The sequence below is a fragment of the Hemitrygon akajei genome, chromosome 22 (genome assembly GCF_048418815.1).
Source record: "Hemitrygon akajei chromosome 22, sHemAka1.3, whole genome shotgun sequence".
Taxonomy (NCBI): Eukaryota; Metazoa; Chordata; class Chondrichthyes; order Myliobatiformes; family Dasyatidae; genus Hemitrygon; species Hemitrygon akajei.
Genome location: NC_133145.1, coordinates 42,243,845 through 42,265,541, shown reverse-complemented (window position 1 = coordinate 42,265,541; position 21,697 = coordinate 42,243,845). Strand labels below are relative to the sequence as shown.

The following is a 21,697-nucleotide window of genomic DNA, read 5'->3' as shown; positions in this document are numbered from 1 at the left end:
ATTGTGGAAGGAAGGTCAGTTACTTTAAGCTGTTATATTTAATAAAATTCGACGTGGGAGTTCGACGCTGGGAATCGAAGGACATCGACGTGGAAGAGAATTTACATCGCTTTAAAAAGTCTCTCCTTTTAAAAGTACCGTGAGCTTTTGAACTGTCGGCATATCGTTTTAAAGTACTGAGTTCTTTTCAATACTGCTTTAAAGACTGTTTGGGACTGCAACGCTATTAAGGACTGTTTGAGCAGCTGAGCTCGGATCATTGTTTGGGTTTGTTTACTTTTGAAGGGGGTTTGTTATCAGTGTTTAATAAACGTGTTATTTGTTATAAAAACCCTTCGTCTAATCTCATCTATAATTATTGTTGCCAAAATACGTAACACATACAATTTCTGTTTTGTGGAATTGTGTACGATTCAGCTGAGCTTCCTAATGACTGATCCAAGCTAAAGTTTTCTTGCAGCATTTATGTTATTTCAATGAGTTGGTTAAAAATTTACCTGGCAACACCCTTCCTAGTATCTGAATACCTAGACTCCATTCTACAGCCCCATAACACCTTGGCAAGAGGATGAAAAGACCATTCTAAAAGGGCAGCTACAAAGCAATAACCCCTCTAAAGCAAAGCCCTAGCTGAAATCTAAAACATGGTGAAGTACTTCTGGCACACATTCGTAGCCCATACCGGGACAAAGCTATGGAAAATACATTCTATTTACAGGTAGTCCCCGAGTTATGAATGTCCGACTTATGAACCAAGGAAGGAGAACGCCGTCCACCATTTTAAGTCGGATTGCGACACCTTCCACCACTTTTAAGTCGTTGCCATTGACACTGTGTTGAGTGTGTAACTTTGTATTTGGCATAAATTTTTCTTAGCAAGATTCACCCTGAGGAGGATCAAACACCCAAACCCAGCACAGCCCCCACCTGTCCCATTTAACCTGTCTCAGCGTGGTGGACTTTAGGACCCAGAGAATTCAGTGTGGTGGTCCTTAGGACCCAGCGAACCTCGCAAGTGGTGTTTCTGTTCCGTTGACGGGAAGTGTAAATAAAGTGGAAATAATAAAGCATTTGGAAAGAGGTGAAACGTCATCGGTCATTGGAAAAGCGTTAGGCTACAGTCGGTCAACGATCAGAACAATTTTAAAAGATAAAGTAAGAATAATGGAGCATGTGAAAGGCCCTGCCCCAATGAAAGCTACATTTATTACTAAGCAACACAGTGGTTTAATTATTGGAATACATACATTTCTTAAGTGTTTTATATGCATAGAAAGGTAAAATATATACTATATACTAAGACAAACGTTTGACTAACTGACCCTAACTGTAGATGTACTTGTTCCGACTTAATGTACAAATCCGACTTAAAGACGGACTCAGGAACAGAACTTGTTCGTAACCTGGGGACTGACTGTATATGAAGTTTGCTTTTTTCCTTTATATTTAGGAACTGAGTATTATTAGCAAGCTTTCATTATGTATTTTCCTTGAAAAGGTGATTGAGCTGGCTTCTTGAACTGTATTGAGGGCTTAGATCCAGTGATAAAGGAAGAACAAATGTAGGAAAGACATTTTTTTTACATCCAACCCAAACCATACTGACGACCAAACATCTGATGTGGAAACAGATGTTTGGTTATCAGTGCGGACTTGGGGGTTCTGAAGGCCCTAGTTCTGTGCTCTATTGATGGTGTAGACCATTGAGCTCATTTTGCAGGAGACACCAAACCTTCGAGTTCATGCCTCAGACATAGTTGTGTTTTAGTTTCATAGGAATAGTTTTGGGGGGAGAGAGGGAGTTAGGATTTAGGGACAAGGTTGTTGGGTTGTCAGGCCATTGTTTAGGCCTCCACTCCACACTCGAAAGCCAGCAATGTGGATGTGTGACAATGGACATCTGTGGTTGGATGTTGGGCTGGCAGACCAGCGAGGATGTTGATTGGTGCCCTCAACCCAATGGTCATTAAATCATCACAGGTCCATGACTGGTGTTCTGTGCAGACAGGAGGAACAAGTGCAGGTGACCCCCTAGGTACAGAGTTCGAGGCCTTGTGTTCAGGGTCCTTGTCATGATGCAGTCCAGTGTTCAAGGCCTGGAATTCATCATCATCAGCAACTCATGGGGTCGATACCAAAGGTCAATCGGAAATCCAGAAATCGTGGTGCGAAGGCCGGAGCCCTATGTCTGCGAGCCTGTAAGTCCACTGAGTCTAAGACCCTGAGTCTGAGAGTCTAAGAGTTCACTGGCGGCTGGAGGTCAAAGACAGCCTGTCCTGGTGTTGGAGGATTGTCTATCTCTGTGGCTGGGGGGGGTGCGTGTAATGGGACTTGGTCTGCCATTGGTTTGTTATTTTTGATGCTTGTGCTATTCCGAGAGTATGGTGGCACCAGAATGTATGGCAACATTTGCCAGCTGCCCCAGCATATCCTGTATGTTTTGATATACATGTGATAAATAAATAAATACATAAATATGAATCTGAGCAATCTGCTGGGTGAGCTTGGCAGCTGCAGTAGCCTCAGGTCATGGAAACAGGTCCTTCCGCCCAATTCATCCATGACTACCATACTGCTCAGCTGGCTCGTTTTATTTGCTCACATTTGGCCCACATCCCTCTAAACTCTCCCATCTGTATGCATGGGAGCCATGCATCTGTTTTCTATTTGCATTCTATTCTGTGTTGTGCATTTATTATGGAGGATAGTCATAAGAGCAAGGGGCATAGTAAAAGTGAAGAGTTTAGTTTCATATTCCATCAGGTGTCATATCTTTTGTTGACCACTTAATTACATTTGAACTCTCAGCAAATTCAGGAACAGCTTCTTCCCCTCTGCCATATGATTCCTAAATGGACACGGAACCTTTTGTAGCCTGGGGAAAATTACGCAAGTAGGAAAACAAATACTTTTTCAGGTCTTTAATTCCTTTATCTGTTTTAGACGTTTTAATGCAGAAAGAGGCTATCGAGATAAAAGTGACAAAATGAATTTAAAATAAAAAGTTCCCACTGTTTCAATCTCAGCTTAATTTGGGACTGCACCTGTGTTACCCATGCAGTATGAAAATAACTAAAAATATACAAAACCAATACAGTAGTGGCAATTCTAAAACAAAAAATACAAACAGTAGAATCCCTGTACCTTACACACACCACCAAAATAATTAAATACATCTCATCTTAACTAAGAGATATACTCACTTTGGCACTCACTTTGGCACACACATTTAACTTCCCAACACACACAGGCTAGACCTTGAAACTAGTTCTCCTCACTCGTGCTATGCGAACAGAGATTAACACATTCACATTACTCCATTACATTCACATTCAGTCATGAAACAAGAAAGAGACAAAAATAAACTTTTACAATACATTGCCTTGCAGTTGAATTACCGGTACTAAAAAGAACCAACTTACTCGGCCGATAATGAACATCACCTAATCCAGCACTGATCAATTTACTAATGAAAATCTAAACCATCCACATGTAAAACATGTCAAATTACCGATATTCTAGGTTTACCAAAAAGTATAAATGAATTTACATGGACATTATCAAATATTATTCACCATCCCCTACCAAACCTGGGAAAGTACTCAGAACTCTACAACGTGGCAATTCTTTATTCTACTCCACAATTGCAAAATCACCTTTTTCTCTTAAAGGCACAGGTAGCTATTTTAGCATTAGCAAGGTGAATACATAAGTGCACTTTAATAGAAAATGATATTCAATGGTCACCTGGTTACATTCGCCCCTGCATACAGCTAAGCCTCCAAGATAACTTGCTCACTGCAAAAGTACTTTTAACTTCTTTAATGGCTTCTCTGAATAGAACTGAGCCAGTAACTGTGACACTGTGGCAGGACTCAGAGGCCACATCTTGGACTGACCTTGGTTCATGATGTGGGTTAGAGTGCCGTCCAGCATTTACTTTTTTACTCCTGCGGGGTGCTGCAACAGGAAGACTACCAACATCTAACCCTGTATCAACTGTCACAGGCGCTATGGCCTCAGTTCCAGAAGTTTTGCTGTTAAAGCTAGGGTCAAGATTATGTACACCCTGTTCTGACACATCTTCTCCCAACATCACACCATTCTCTGAATCCTCAGAATCTAATTTATGTCCAAGAGAAGGGCTAGCCTGGATTACAGGAGTCCGCAGTCCCCTTTAAAGAACTAGGGTGGGAACATTTTCACAGGGTCTGATGTCTACCCTGTTCACCCTCTTGATAGGCCCTCCCTCCAAAGATTCCACAGTGCATGTGTTGTCTAGCACCTCTACCACCTTATAGACAGTTGATTTCCAAGCATCCTGTATCTTATTACAGCCTAATGGCCCGTTCCTGAGGTAAACCAGTGCATTTACGTTGATCTTAGGACAATGAATTTTACCCTCCTGTAAGGCAGTATGTTCTGCAGCCTTCTGTTCAGAGTATTCTTTCACTCTGGCATGAGCATCACTCAGTTGTTTCTGGTGTTTGGCTAGCCAGTCATATCTCCTGTCCACAGATTGTTGTTGCCCCAGCAGAGCGTCCACGGGCAAGTGGAGTATCAACACTGGACAGTAGGTAATAAGGGGAATATTCAGTCGTTGCATGAGGTGTCACATTACATTCATACACTAACTCGGGTAAATGCTCTGGCCACCTGCGTTTCTTTACCGGGACAGTGTACAGAACAAATCGTGCATTGTCTGGTTGAAACGCTCACACTGCGCGTTGCCAGTAGGATGACGGGGTGTAGTACAACTTTTCTTTACCCTACGCAGTTTGCAAAGCTCAGTTATGACCTCACTTTCGAAGTTACGGCCCTGGTCAGAATGCAACCTCTCAGGAACACAATGTGTCATAAACCATTCCCTCAAGAGCACCTTTGCGGTATCAGCCTTTTGATCCCAAGTTGGGAATGCTCGGGTAAAGTTTGTAAAAACATCCATGACTACGAAGGCATTCTCAAGCCCATCAGCTGCCGGCTCAAGCACAGTGAAACATGACAACTTTGAGCAGCCTAGAAGCAAGAAATGATTTCATGGGGGGGAACAGATCTTAGGGTGTGGCATTTTAGTTAACACACATGGACAATTTTTAATCCACATGCCACAGCTTTGTGCATGCCCACCCTAAAACATCCATTTCTCCACAAGTGAAAAGCACGCTCTGTGTCTTGATGGCCCAAAGAGTCATGCACGTACCATAACACTTTACTCCTCAAACTGGTAGGTAGCAGAAGCTGGCCACACTCCCCGTGCTTCTCATCCTCAAATACACGATACAGTATCCCTTACGCCCCGATCCTGTCCCAGTGCTTTTACAGGGACAAAATAGATATAGGCAGAGCTCTACGTTCCTTGCCATTCGGCTTTCTTTTTCTGTCCCATCAATTTCTGAAGACACTTAACACAGGGTCTTGCTGCTGAAAAGTATGCAAGTTCCCAGTAGAATATCCTGGGAAGGCTGGGATGTTTCCTTGCATCAGATCACTTACATCACTAGTACCAGCTGCAAGAGCTTGAATTTGCTTAACCTTACAGCTTTTAATACCAGCGGTAACCACTGACGGGTCAAGAGCAGTGCCACAATCGATCAGACTACAGATCGCCACAGACCTGTCAAACTCAGCATCCTCGGAGACAGGCTCAGGCTCCCCTACAAATGGCTGGCTAGAGAGAGCATTAGCCACGGCATTGCTCCGACCCAGACGATACTGAACATCAAAGTCAAACACTGACAGCTGTGAGATCCATCTCTGCTCAATCGCACCCAGCTTGGCAGTTTTCAAGTGGGATAACGGATTATTGTCAGTAATTCTGGTGAATTTGGAACCTGATAAGTAACTATGAAACTTCTCCACTATAGCCCACCTAAGTTCAAGCAGCTCTAATTTGATAGAACTTAGAAATCTACAACATATTACAGGCACTTCAACCCACAATGTCGTGCCAACCATGTAATCTACTCTAGAAACTGCCAAGAATTTCCCTAGTGCATAGCCCTCTATTTTCCCAAGCTCCTTGTACCTATCTAAGAGGCTCTTAAAAGACCCTATCGTATCCGCCTCCACCACCGCTGCCAGCAGTGCTTTCTATGCATCCACCACTCCGTGTAGAAAAACTTACTCCTGACATCCCCTCGGATTTCCAAACACTTTAAAACAATGCCCCCTTGAGTTAGCCATTTCAGCCCTGGGAAAAAAGCCTCACACGATCAATGCCCTCATTATCTTATACACCTCTATCAGGTCACCTCTCATGTCAAGTTCACTCAACCTATTCTCATAAGGTATGCCCTCCAATCCAGGCAACATCCTTGTAAATCTTCTCTGCACTCTCTCTATAGTATCCACATCCTTGCTGTAGTGAGGTGACCAGAACTGAACACAGTACTCCAACTGGGATCTGACCAAGAGCTTATATAGCTGTAACATTACCTCATGGTTCTTGAACTCAATCCCACAGCTGATGAACGCCAACACGCCATATGCCTTCTAATCAACACTGCCAACCTGCACAGCAGCTTTGTGTGTCCTATGGACACAGACCCCAAGATCTCTCAGATCCTCCACACTGCCAAGAGTCTTATACCATTAATATTATATTGCCTTCAAAGCTGACCTACCAAAATGAACCACTTCACACTTTTCTAGGTTGAAGTCCATCTGCCACTTCTCAGCCCAGTTCTACATCCTATCGATGTCCCACTGTAACCTTTCACAACCCTCCAGACTATCCACAACACCCCAAACCTTTGTGTCATTAGGAAACTTACTAACCCATCCTTCTACTTCGAGGAAATCTGCAGATGCTGGAAATTCAAGCAACACACACAAAATGCTGGTGGGACACAGCAGGTCAGGCAGCATAGAAGCGCTTCTCCCTGTAGATGCTGCCTGACCTGCTGCATTCCACCAGCATTTTGTGTGTGTTGCTTCTACTTCTTCATTTATAAAAATCACAAGAGGAGGGGTCCCAGAACGACATCTCTTTTTTTCCCCTTTCAGGGTTCTCACGACTGGCTGCTATTCGATATGCCAAGGATGTGGCCTAGAAGACTAGTGCCCCTTCATGGTGTCGTTCTTTTGTGACTCTAGAGGCGGGCCGACTTGAGGTCGGTGCTGCCCCCTGGTGCGTCATGGGAGATGGAAGATCATAAGCAGAGAGCTGGCTGTTGGCTGTGTGCCAAGACCAGAGTTCCTTGGGCAAAGTGCTCGGAAAAAACGACGCAACAGACCTTTAACACCATAAATCAGCGAGTTATGTCTCCCCTCTCGCTGTGAAACGGGGACACCTCTTTTTCCCCTATGAGGGAGAACCTGTGGTATGTCAAATTACTTACTGGGTGAACACATAGTCTTAGGGATACTGTCTTTATTAATGCTTTGGGTACACTTGAGTGCTTGGTGGAGGGTGTCGATGCTTTTTTGCTGGTGGTGGGGTCATTGCCTTGCTGTTGCTTGTGCGTGGGAGGGAGGAGCTGGGGGGGGGGAGCTTTGGAGTTCTAACATTTAACTGTCACTCATTCTTTGGGGCACTCCTCTGATTTTTCCGATGTTTGCGAAGAAAAAGGATTTTAGGATATATATTGTATATATTTCTCTGACATTAAATGTACGTATTGAAATTGTCATCTCTTATCCCTCTCCAGCACTATGTTGAAGGAGATAAGAGTTATGGTCCCTACCTCCAAAATGCTCTCCCACCGACAGATCTGACACCTGACCAGGTTTATTTCCCAATACCAGATCAAGTACAGCCTCTCCTCTAGTTGTCTTATCTACATATTGTGTCAGGAAACCTTCCTGAACACACCTAACAAACTCACCCCATCTAAATCCCTTGCACTAAGGAGATGCCAATCTATATTAGGAAAGTTAAAATCTCCCATCACAACCACCTTATTATTGTTGCACCATTCAAAATCTGCCCCTCGATATCTGTTACTATTGGGGGGTGGTCTATAAGAAACACCCAGTAGTTATTGCCCCTTTCCTATTTCTGACTTCCACCCACACTCAGAAGACTATCCCTCCATGACTTCCTCATTTTCTGCAGCCCTGACACTATCCCTATCAGCAATGCCACACCCCCACCTCTTATGAAACATCTGAAGCCTGGCACACTCAGCAGCCATTCCTGCTCCTAAGACATCCAAGTCTCTGTAATGGCCACAACGTCATAGTTCCATGTATTGATCCATGCTCTAAGTTCTTCCACCTTGTTAATGATACTCCTTGCATTAAAATGGACACATCTCAAACCATCTAGCTGAGTTCATCTTTGCTCTAACATCTGCCTATCCTTCCTCACAACTCCCTACAAGCTGTCTCTACTTGTCCTCCAACCTCCCCATCCTCTGCCTCTTCACTTTGGTTCCCATCCCCCTGCGTATCTAGTTTAAACCCTCCCCAGTAGCAAACCTCCCAACCAAGATACTGGTCCCCCTTGGATTCAAGTGTAACCTGTCCTTTTTGTACAGGTCACACCTGCTCCAGAAGCAGTCCTAATGATCCAAAAATTTGAATCCCTGCCCCATGCTCCAATCCTTCAGCCACTCATTTATCCTCTACCTCATTCTATTCCTATAATCATTGTCGTGTGTCAGACAGTCATCCCGAGATTACTACCTTTGAGGTCCTGCTGCTCAGCTGCCTTCCTAACTCTCTGTATTTGGCTTTTATGACCTCCGCCTTTTTTCTACCTCTGGCTGCTCACCCCCCCATTTTGGGATATTGTGCACGCGCTCAGAAACATCACAAACCCTGGCACCTGGAAGGCAAACTACCATCCTTTTTTCTTTTTTCCGCCCACAGAATCACCTATCTGTCCCCTACCTATAGAGGCCCCTATTACCGCTGGCATGCTCTTCTGTTCCCTACTGAGGCACAGGGCCACACTCAATGCCAGAGGCATGGCCACTGTTGCTTCCCCCAGGAAGGTCTCCCCCCTACCCCCCACCAACAGCACTTAAAATGGAGTGATTATTAAGGGGGACAGCCACATGGATGACCTCCACTACCTGATGTCCTCCCTTCCCTCTGTCGCAGGTCACTCACCTATCTGTCTGCCGTGGCCCTAAGGTGACTATCTGCCTGTAGCTCCCCCCAACAAGCAGAGGGTCATCGAGCTGTAGCTTCAGTTCCCCTTCTTGGTCTCTAAGAAGCTGCAGCTCAATGCATCGGGCGCAGATGTGGCCATCAGGGAGGCTGGAAGTCTCCCAGATATCCCACATCTGACACCCAGAATAGAAAACTGGCCTCGCAGTCATACCCACTATTCTTGTTAGAGGGTGAAAAAAACCCAGTAACTCACCTCACCTAGGCCCTGATGAGCCAAAGCACTACTACTCTGACTTACACCACTCTGATGACCGCTCTTTCAACAACCGCTCTGCTAGACAGTGTCTCTTTTATTTCAGAGCTTTCTCAGCGTCCTTGCACGATGGCAAGCTACTACATCTAAGCACTTCTCCCAATCGAATCTCCCACTGAAAAACACTCCTCGCCTTTTAAATCTTCATGCTGCTATAATTCCTTTCATTCTTTTCAGTAGTTCTCAATCATCAGCTCACATAAGCAATAACCTTCTTTGCCTCTCCAATGCTGGTATAAAACAGCTCCCAGTCCATAACTGCTTGCATCGATCTCCACTATGAAAGACTGTGAGAAATTAGCAAAGCTGAGGATGGGTGAACTGGTTAGTTTCTCTTCGAGCAAGTCAAGGGCAGTTTGACATTAAAGGCTGTTTTAACAGCTGGTTTGTTTTACTAGGACTCCCTGCACCAAGACACAAATTCACTACATCATGCAGCGGACCTGCAATCTTTGAGAATCCCCAAATGAACTGTCTGTAATAACTACAAAAGCCAAGAAATACATCTTAAGTCTTGACTGTAGATGGCACTGGCAATTGCTAAACCACCGAGACCTTCTCAGGGTCTGTGTCTGTCTCCTTGGCTGATATCTGTTGTCCTATGAACTTGATCTCTAAAGCAGAGAATTTCCAATTTCATCTACAGACCAGTCTCCTTGAGACACTGAAGCACAGTGTCACACCAGTCCAAGGGTTCCTGGAAAGTCTGTGAATACACCAGATCATCATCCAGATACACCAACATAATTTGGAACACTAAATCATTCATGGTTCCCTGCATGAGTCTTTGAAAAGTTGCTATCCCATTGCAGACCCCAAATGGCATGCAAAGATATTCATACAGACCAAATGGGGTTGAAAAAGCAGGTCTATACCTATCATATTCCTCTACTGCCACTTGGTGATAACCACTCACGAGGTTTATCGTTAAGAAAAACTGCACTCCCCCCCTGGAGCATCAGAACTCTCAATGTGAGAGAGCAGGACTGCATCCCTTTTAGTTCTAAGTCTCCGATGATCTAGATAGATAGATAGATAGATACTTTATTCATCCCCATGGGGAAATTCAACTTTTTTTCCAATGTCCCATACACTTGTTGTAGCAAAACTAATTACATACAATACTTAACTCAGTAAAAAATATGATATGCATCTAAATCACTATCTCAAAAAGCATTAATAATAGCTTTTAAAAAGTTCTTAAGTCCTGGCGGTTGAATTGTAAAGCCTAATGGCATTGGGGAGTATTGACCTCTTCATCCTGTCTGAGGAGCATTGCATCGATAGTAACCTGTCGCTGAAACTGCTTCTCTGTCTCTGGATGGTGCTATGTAGAGGATGTTCAGAGTTTTCCATAATTGACCGTAGCCTACTCAGCGCCCTTCGCTCAGCTACCGATGTTAAACTCTCCAGTACTTTGCCCACGACAGAGCCCGCCTTCCTTACCAGCTTATTAAGACGTGAGGCGTCCCTCTTCTTAATGCTTCCTCCCCAACACGCCACCACAAAGAAGAGGGCGCTCTCCACAACTGACCTATAGAACATCTTCAGCATCTCACTTCAGACATTGAATGACGCCAACCTTCTAAGGAAGTACAGTCGACTCTGTGCCTTCCTGCACAAGGCATCTGTGTTGGCAGTCCAGTCTAGCTTCTCGTCTAACTGTACTCCCAGATACTTGTAGGTCTTAACCTGCTCCACACATTCTCCATTAATGATCACTGGCTCCATATGAGGCCTAGATCTCCTAAAGTCCACCACCATCTCCTTGGTCTTGGTGATATTGAAGATCTACGGTCTTATGCTACCATCAGTCTTCCTTACCCACACTATAGGTGAAGCATATGCACCATTGCGCTCTTGATTCACACCCTTCTTTAACAACTTTGAGATGTGCTCTTTCACTTCATGATACTGATTGGGCAGAATGTAACAGTATGGCTATGAAACAGGCTCATCATCAATTAATTGAACTTCATACTTGACTTTCTCAGTGTGCCCAAGGACTTCATTTTCTACTACAAAGATATCCAGGTACTTAGCCAGAAAAGCTCTTAGCTGAGTTTGTTGTTCTTCACTATCCCCAATGTCAAGTTTGTCTAGAATGGACTTTAAATTGTGGTTACTGCATTCCTCCTTTACACGAACCGTCACTTGTTCAAAGCCAGCTGAGATCTTACAGCACATTGGTGACCACTATCTATGCACTCGTCTTTTAACAGTATACCCAGCCAGGTCCCAGGTGAGAGCTTCTAGACAGAGGTTTAAAACCTGTACTCGTACTGTACGACAAGAGACAATAAGCACGGGAATAACTACCAAGACCGCCCGGTCAAGGGGTGTTAAGTGGCTCAAGTAACAAATTATGGTCAGTACCAGCATCTCCAGAGGCCTTCCCAGCCACAATGGTAACTACAGATTCAGCAGGTATGTGCTCAGTATCTTTTCCTGATACTCGGACTACGGGTTTCTTTTCAGTAGTGCACATCTTCACTTTCTGCAAAACATCTCTGCAATTAGAATCCAACTTTCCTTCTAGTGTCACGTCAAATTCTGTGTAGACAAGTTGTCTATATTGGTTTATAATGTTCATGCCTACAATGCACAGGATGGGATGTTCAGTGCTAACAGGATCCCTGACTACCAGAAAGACAAAATTGGGCATCTTCATGCTATCGCTTGAACCTCTAGCTCTATGATACTCAAGATAAAGAACATCAAGACCATTTGCGGCTGTTAACCTAAGCCAGTGAGCAGTGGACAACATACTCTCATCCTCTCCATTCAAGTGTTCTCAAAAGAACTGCTCAGCTATGGTGCTCACTTGACTACCTGTGTCCAAAAGTCAACAGAGAGTGACACCTGATATCTTGAGCTCAATGACAGCACATGTTCCTATGGAACGTTGCAGCAACTGGTCATGGGATGGCTGTATGTTATCTGAATCTCTGATGTTCCCCCCAAATGCCCGACTCTCAACCTGAGGGCTGGAGGATTTAGGCTCCAAGTCCCTTGCATTTAGCTTCTGTGGGCAATTCTTGGCCAGATGCCCTCCCACCTGACACTTGAAACATGTTTGTTGCCCATTGTTTGTGAACCTAGGTTGTAACTCAGGTCTATAGCTAGCAGCATGTGCAACACCTCTCTGTACGGCAAAATCTTTCACTGTTCGAGTCAACTCACTAATGGCTTTGCCCTACTCTGCAGCTACCTTAAGGACATCACCTAGGGTGATAGACTTAGATTCCTGAGCTTTGAGAGCTGAGCACTATGCCTGGCTACTGCTACACTTGGATTTTACAGTCTTTACATTTCCTGAGGACTCTTCTAAAAACCACAGAGGAGCATCTTCTCACATTTCTATTATCGAGGACTTGGGGTTATTCCACACAAACCTGTGGAGCTCCCTTTTAAGGGAAGGATCTCCGAACACCACCCTCTCTTTGGCCACAGCATCAGGGGAATGCTTCAGTAGCAAGTTAAGAGTTTGGGCTAGGGCATGAGAAAACTCTCATGTCTTCACCCTCACGCTGTTTGGCTGGGTGCCCTGCGGTTGTCGCTGTGAGCTTCCCTGAGCTAGGTGAACAAGTCATCAGCCTAGTCTTCCACTGCATCACTGCGCATATGCGCTTCTTCTAGAGCTGCTCCCTGAGCAGTGACACAAAATCATACCGATCCAGGCCAGACTGATTTCTAGCACAAAGCATGTGCTCGACTTCTTCAATAAAGTCATCAACAGGCCTCCCATCTTTCTCAACATCACCCGTCAATGGAGCAATGTGTCCTTCCTTTGGAACATATGTGTAGGAGCTTTTGCATAGTTTAGCTATAGTTGTCATGGCTCTCTCAAGCCTACTACTACGCAACTCTCTAATTTGTTCATTCAAATCAGGTTCAGGTTGCTCATTATGAAAATCGAGTCTTTAAAGTCTCTACAACAAGCCTGGGAAAGGGGTCGCTGACGGCTCCTGCAGAAAACACGATGACTTCACGGCCACAGTTGCTCTGGATTACCATCACAGTTCTACGTCCGTCCCGATGTCCCAGCCCCGACACGGTCTCCGCGCGATTACAGGCTCTCCTTCCCGTCCCATGGGAGCAGTTGACCTGCTCTTCACCACCACCGTATAATGTATTGCATATTGTACCATATACAAAAAACAAAAGCCCTCTAAACTGGATTGGAATTGCCCCACTCCTGGTACCAAAATTTGTAGCCCGGGGAAAATTACACAAGCGAGACAACAAATACTTTTTTCGGGTCTTTAAGTCCTTCATCTGTTTTAGATGTTTTAAATGCAGAAAGAGACTATAGAAATAAAAACGACAAAATGAATGAGAAAAACAGTTCCTGCTGTTATAATCCGAGTTTAATTTCGGACCACACCCTTGTTACGTATGCAGTATGAAAATATAATATACAAAACCAATACTGTAGTGGCAATTCTAAAATAAAACAATACAAACAACATTAGAATACCACCAACCTTGTACCTTATACACAACACCAAAATTGTGAATACATCTCATCTTAACTAAGATCGTTTTGGCACCACGTACTTAACTTTCTAACACATAAAGGCTGAACCTTGAAACGAGTTCTCCTCGCTCACGCCACGTGAGCAGAGATTAACATTCACATTCGGTCATGAAACAATAAAGATAGACAAAAATAAACATTTGCAAGAACTTTTACACTATATTGCCTTGCAGTTGAATTAGTAAATAGACTAACTTACACGGCCGATAAGGAACATCACCCAATCCAGCGTTGATCAATTTACTCGCGAAAATCTAAAGCATCCACATGTAAAACACGTCAAATCACTGATATTCTAGATTTACAAACAAGAATAAACCAATTTACATGGATATTATCAAATATTATTCACCTTTCCTCACCAAACCTAGGGAAAAGCACTCGACATCAGTCCCTAGAACGCGGCAACTTTTCGATCTATTCCACACGTGCAGAATGACGTCACCATTTTATCTTAAAGGCACAGGCAGCCATTTTAGCATTACCAAGGTGAATACATAAGTGCATTTTAACAATAAAAAATTATATTCATCGGTCACCTGGTTACAAACCCATGAACACTACCTCACTTTTTAAATATATTATTTCTGTTTTTGCTCTATTTTTAATATACATATATACTTACTATAATTTTTTCTTTCTATATTATCATATACTGCTGCTGCTAAATTAACAAATTTCACAACATATGCCGGTGATAGTAAACCTGATACTGATTTGAATTCACTTAACTCTACTTAAGTCCACTTTAAGTACATTTAATATCTCTAGTTTCAGTTTCCTAAGTTTCATCGCTTCAGGATTGTATGCTTTTCTAGTTGCCAATAAAGGATTCAATTAGTTTCTTCGACTGTTTGAACATTATTATTGGATTGATCAGAGGGCACGTCATGTCAGGATAACTCCCCGTGTGGTGGCTAGTGGCGGCTGTGGTTTGTTTGAGTAGCCACTACAGTCTGCTTATCCAAGCAAAACACACACACACACAATGCTGGAGGGACTCAGCAGGCCAGGCAGGATCTATGGAAAAAAAGGTACAGTTGACGTTTCAGGTCGAACCCCTTCTCCAGGATGAGGAAAAAGGTTGGGGGGGGGGAGGGGAGGGGAGAGAAGCTCAAAGTGATAGGTGAAACTTGGAGGGGGCGGGATGAAGCAAAGAGCTAGGAAGCTGATTGGTGAAAGAGACAGAAAACCATGGAAAAAGGAAAGGGATGGGGGCATTGATTTATGCTTATCCAAATGTCTTTTAAATGTTATTGGTGAGTTATTTTCTGACTAATCCATACTGTGAGAGCCTGCTTTTGATTCCAAAGCTGCTAGTGGTAAAACCCACAGTCTAGGAGTTTTGTTCTACAGAACTGTTTCTATTTTTTAGACCTATAATACCTCAGGGGCATGCGACATCTAAACCTGAACGAACCTATAGATCCCCCTCCCCCCACATACACACCTTCCGTTCCAATCCTAATGAAGGGTCTCCACCTGAAATGTCGACAGTTTCTTCTCCATAGATGCTGTCTAACCTGCTGAGTTACTCCAGCATTTTGTGTTGCCGTAGGTGCATGTAACATGTCTTTTCTCTGATTTTCACAGGGACTAAAACGCCCGATTCAGGATTTCCGCCCGAAATGTCGATAAATCCTTTCCCCCCCAACAGTTCCTCAGGCGGACAATTCGTTGCTCCGGATTCCAGCACCCCGCAGTCTCCACTTCAATGGGTATTGTAACCGCGGATCGTCGGCAGGCGGCCTCTGTGAGCACCTGCCAACCGATGCCGTGTCGGCTCGGATTTCCTGCGCACGGAATCCAGTTTGAAAGTCTATAGGGCTCTAGGATACAGACCAACATCGTATTCACACACAGCGGGGATCGACAGCAGCAACGCACCCCGCTGGTCCAGCCGCTGCGAATGGCGCCCGTTTTCTATACCTTAGCAATTAGAAGGCTGAACAGCCACAGGAGGGTGACCTTCTAAGAGGAATAAATATATTTTCTTTAATTGAGGGAAAAATCAAGCGGGAAGATTGCGTGCTGGTCCGGATTTGGAGATCTGAATCGGGCGGTTCATAATAAAGTTGTGTTGAGGGGTGTGCGAGAAGAAGGTGAGAGAGAGAGAATGTGAGGGTTAAGAGGACAGTCCGTGATCTTGACTAAGTGTCTGCGACCCACCGCCATGTAGTCGGACTGTGTAATCCCAACCCCATTGCCAACAACCATGAAGGACGGAGGAGAATCCAAAGACCAGCAGCTGACCGTAAGTTCACCTTCAGCCTAATAAATAACAATTTATAAAATAGTGGCTAGAAACATCAAACAACATTCCACTCAAGGGAACGACGTTTAAACAGCTTTGCCTTAAAGGAAATACATTTTGTGTACAGTTACTGTATGCGTTTGGTGTTGTAGTCTACCGGTAACGTCTGGGATAAAGGTTGAAAACAAATACTTAATTTTCTTGGAGTTTTGCATGCAGGTGACTTAAGTAAAAACGATGGCCTGTTGGTTTCATATTTTTTAACTTAAACACTTAACTAAAAGCTAAATGTATAAACTTTTCAGAAATTTAAGATAAAATACACTTATCACTTTAGTTCGTATTTCTATTATGTCCGCATTTAAATAGTGTCTTATGTGTATGATCTGATTTAAAACGTATTTCTATGAAGAAGAAACCAACCCCAGGAGTTTTGTTTTGCGAGTTAGAAATCCTGCATCTACCAGGAGCCCATTGTAAACAGATCTGAGATTGGTGTATTTCCAAAATGAGAATTTACCTGAATTGTTTTAAAGTGTCATTCAAATTACCACTTAACATCCATCCTGAGAAAACCATACATTTTCACTCATCCCTGTTATCTCTCCTTTGGAACCCTCCATTTCCAAATATTTTCCTTCACTTTCATGCTGGGAAAATCTGGTGGATCCGTGTGTATCTAACTCCAGCTTTAACCAATCCAGCTTTCACTGAGAATACACGGATCCCGGCAAGACTACCTCCATGGTGAACCAGAACATTAAAGAGGTTAAATTCAATCATTTAATATTTAGACTGCATTTGATACAATGCAAACAAAGCAAGCAGCCAATTTACACTCAGGGATGTCCACAACGAGAAATGAGATAAACAACCACATTATATAGTTGTTTACACAGAACATTACAGCACAGTACAGGCCCCTTAGCCCTCAATGTGATGTCGACATTTTAACCTACTCTAAGATCAATCTAACCCTTCCCTCACAGATAGCCCAAATTTTCTATCATCCATGTGCCTATCTAAGAGTTTCTTAAATGTTTGGTGCATTTTGGGATTAAGAAAAAGTGGCGTCACCCGCTAGAGCGTTGCTCATTCAAAATAGTGAAGTGTTGTAAATATTCGCTTAAAGACCACATTTCAGAAGTTAGCAGCTGAAGATCAAAATGAATTTAAAGCCAGATGAGCAGTAAATTTATTTGTGAGTGAATGAGAAAAGTGAATAATATGGTGCAAACAGAGTGCACGCAGCAAATATGCAAAATGAAAACCAGGTGGATAAAGACACAAATTAGTTAACGATAGTGTCAAGATGAAGATTGACACTCCTGTGGATTGTTCTACTCTGGACCACGGCTTTCAGCCACAACCTTTAAGGGGAATTGTAGACAGATGGAAGGCATTTTCAGGAGGAATTCTCCAAATACTGGGACAAAAACAATTTTAAGTGAAGTATACTGATGAACGAGAAAGCTACATAATGAAGTAGAAAAGGGTGGTCGTGTACCAATCTTTATGGGTAATATTGCTTACATCAACTGAAAGCAAATTGGTTAGTGTGTTCAACTTGGAAACAGTAAGGTCTAGATTCCTGACTGAAAAATATTAAGAGATTCATATGATGGTAAGTATGATATTAGGCATATTTGTGTTACAGCAGGCACAAAACCTGCCAGTCACAATTCATAGCCAGCTCCTTATGCATTGGAAGGGCAATTTATCCAGGAACCAAATGAATTGGTAACTAATAGAATTGGGTTGAAACAGAATTGAAATGATCGGGCTATGCTGGTCGTGGTGGTACCCAAAGCAAACAAAAGTGTGAGGCTCAGTGGCCACTCCAAGGTCATTCAAACAACAAGTGAGAGGATGAGCAAACTCCTCTCCCAGCACTGCTGGACATGCACGCAGAAGCAACCAGGGCAAAGGTGGTTACAATATGGAATCTGTCTCATGCTTCAATACTTTACTCTGGCATGCCTCCAGGGGCTCTGACCAGCCAACATGCCACCTATCAACAGTGCAGGCCAGCACTTGCGGGAACATTACTGCAAGTATGGACTTGGCTGAAGGAACCTTTTTGACAAATGGATTTAATTTTCTGTGGAAAGGGACATGACAGTTTTCTCCTCCTGATTGTCATTTTAAGTGGTTAAGGATTAAACACAGTGTTCTCTACTGCCATGGAGCAGATGTTGGATGAGCTAAGAACATCTTTTATTTCATGGTGTGCTACCCGCAATTGTGCCTGACCGTTTCACAAATAGCAATTTAAGAAGTTTTGAGGGTGGGGGGAAACAAGCACATCTTAACTGACACACAGTGTAGTAGCTAAAATGGAGTAGGTTCAATTCCACAGTTGTGTAAGGAGTTTTACCTTCTCCCTGTGACTAAATGGATTTCCTCCGGGTGCTCAGTTTTCTCTCATGTTGTAAAGACACACGGGTTATTAGATGAACTGGTTACATGTAATTGGGCAGCACAGGCATATTTGTCCGGAAGGCCCTATTATTGCACTGTGTCTCTAAACTAAACTCAACTAAAAGTTCAGACATTTTATTTTGCTGAATTATAGAACTACTTCACATTTTACTGTGGGGTGTACACCAAGCAAGCTTCTTATCAAAGGGTTTAGAAAGGATGAGTTGAGCACAACTAAATCTTACTGACACTGGATTCTTACCCACACATTCAGCATGGGGTTCTCCAGAGCAATTTCTGAGTCCTTGTGTATCTGCTAAGATACCGCATCTTAGCATGATATTGGAGGTGAACAACTTGGCTAGGAAGATGGCTGGCTTTGGAAGGTGAATTTTTAACACTACTTTCGGACTTTGTCATGCCCAAAAAGGTTTGCAAAATAAAACATGCATTGAACTTCTTTATATCACACAGAGTGAATTAGCTTATCTGAAGAATGGCCTTGAGAAAAGGAGAAGATAAATTATCCCCAATACTTCTGCATGAAGGTGGATGCAAATACTTCAGCCTTGGTTTTTATACTCCAAAGCTAGAAATCATCGTCATTGAGGGTGCAATGTTAATGTGTCCACTTCCTCTCAATTAATTGTCCACCACTCTTCGCTGCTGGATGTGGCTTTGATCTGACTGTGGCACCCTTTGGTTCTTTTATAGCTCATCTGCTACTTCCAATGTTGTTCGGCCTGTGTTGTAGCTTTATCAGATTGAAATAATTATCTATGCTTGATATCAATTCTGGAATGCTGTTACTGCACACATTACTGAAAGATGATTGGTCAACTGGTTTGATTACAAAGTAGAACGAGGGATGTGTCGCACCATGAGTTAATAGATGTGGTGGATAAAATAGTTCAGCAACAGATGGCCCATTATGCCTCACTGAAAGTCTGGTAGGTTTGTTCTGGATCTATCCCATCTGGCATGTAGGAGATTGACACCTCCAACAAGGACAGTGCAGTAGTCACTTCACACAGACGCATCCACACCAGGTGAAATGGTACAGACAAGGTCAATAATGCCTTTTCCTCATGTTGATTCACACACCATCTTCCATGGGTACACACAGACATCAAAATCCTTTTAGAACTTTGCTAGTTTGGTCAGCGATGTTACCAAGCCTATTCTGGCGATGAACATTGACAATCTCCCAAATCTGTGTGCAGTTGCTGAGTTTTCTTCCCTGCTGTTTGTTCCAAGAGATATTCAACATTGAGGACTATTAATTCACTGCCAGTAAGTGATCATGAATAAAAGATGTCATACCTTGGAGTCCAGATTCAATATTAAGGACTCCCAGAGCCGCATATCTCTTGGGTCTGTCTTCAGGGGCCTAGCACCTATGTCGGACATGCTTAGAGATGAGATTGAGGATTCCAGGACATTGATAGAAAGATGCAAGTATGGCTATATCACTTGATTGATTAGTGTTGTTCTCCAGGTTTGGCAGCCTAAATGTTACTGAGAGGATTTTCAATGATTAATGGGCTGGGTGTTCCTTTGTCATGTTGAAATCAAGTTCCTATATTGATACTAGGTAGTTCATTCAATTTTAACATTACCACTTTTCAGTAGCTTGATAGCATTTAAGAGACAAGTTCTTCGCTGTAGGTCTGCAAGACTTAGAAAGCATGGATTAAGCAATCCAGAGGACTGGATCATCTTTGGAGACATGAGTTCAAATCCCACCATAGCAACAAGGAAACCTGTATTCAGTAAATTAAATAACTCTAGAAAGTGAGTAGTATGTTTCCTTCTTCAAAGAAGCCTGAACCTCGTATTTTTACAGCATGACAGCAATGTTTATCATCCCTGATAATAGTTAATTCAGTTCACTGGCAGGATTTGACCTTATTATCCCCTGAAGTGCTCCAGACCAATAAGGACCATGGTGGTATCAATAATATAATCATGATACCAAAAGGCACCAAAGCATTTGGGCTCTCACGACCAGACTATGTAACAGTTTCTTCCCCCAAGCTATCAGACTCCTCAATACCTAGAACCTGGACTGACACCTTACTGCCCTATAGTCTCTGTTTATTATTTATTGTAATGCTCGCACTATTTTGTGCACTTTATGCAGTCCTGGGTAGGTCTGTAGTCTAGTGTAGTTTTTTTTCTGTGTTGTTTTTTACGTAGTTCAGTCTAGTTTTTGTACTGCGTCGTAAAACCATGGTCCTGAAAAAACGTTGTCTCGGTTTTACTATGTACTGTACCAGCAGTTATGTTCAAAATGACAATTAAAGTGACTTGACTTGACTTGAATTCTGCTCTAAGCGAAGGTTCAGGAAACCTCCACCTGTTCATCATCAGCAGATAGGTAATTGAATTTCCCACAATATAGGGCAGCTAACACCACAAGCAGAGACAAGTTAAGATTTGCATTCTTTTTAACTCCATGTATACAGTATGCCCTCCAAATAAACTATAGGAGAGTCAGTCCAACATGGTAGCATAAGCACATTTGCTGGCATACAGCTTGTGGAATTTCAAGATCTATGAAACCAGGTATGTTATTAAAGCTAAATTGATTGTCTATTCTTTTAAAAGAAGTTTAAAAAGACTCTGAAGGAAAGGAAGCCACAGAAAACTCCACTGATGGTCTTGCTTTCCACTTTTAATTTGTCCCAAAAATATTTTCTGCAAACTTTAGCTTCACATGAGAACTGTTCAGTTGAGAGAAACTAAAAAAAACTAGTAATAATAACTGATTTATAGAGCATTTTTCACACAGACAATGTAGTTCAAAGTGCTTTACAATGGGATAAAGTGTAAACATGAAAATAAATAAAAATTCAAATAAAAGACAAAAGATGTTAGTTAAAAACAAGGTTAAATAACTAGGTTTGAGCTGGCATTTGAAAGTGTCAATGGAGTACATTGTGTATATTTAAAGTGGTGCTTGATAGGCCTTTGATTACTAAAGACATCAAATGTTATGGGGAGAAGGCAGGACAATGGGGTTGAGAGGGATGATAAATTAGTCATGATGGAATGGCAGAGCAGACTCAATGGGCCAAATGGCCTAATTCTGCTATTATATCTTATG

At 42.8% G+C, this 21,697-nt stretch overlaps 1 protein-coding gene across 1 annotated transcript in view; it reads left to right on the top strand.

The window, feature by feature from the left end:
* The first annotated feature begins 15,492 nt into the window (after nt 1-15,492).
* The window catches only part of kif19 (kinesin family member 19), a 204,280-nt gene continuing 198,075 nt past the window's right edge, over nt 15,493-21,697 (top strand). Inside the window, exon 1 of the mRNA XM_073026104.1 lies at nt 15,493-16,167. Within this exon, the coding sequence (XP_072882205.1) occupies nt 16,129-16,167 (39 nt within the window). The 5' untranslated portion in view covers nt 15,493-16,128. The remainder of the gene's footprint in view (nt 16,168-21,697) is intronic.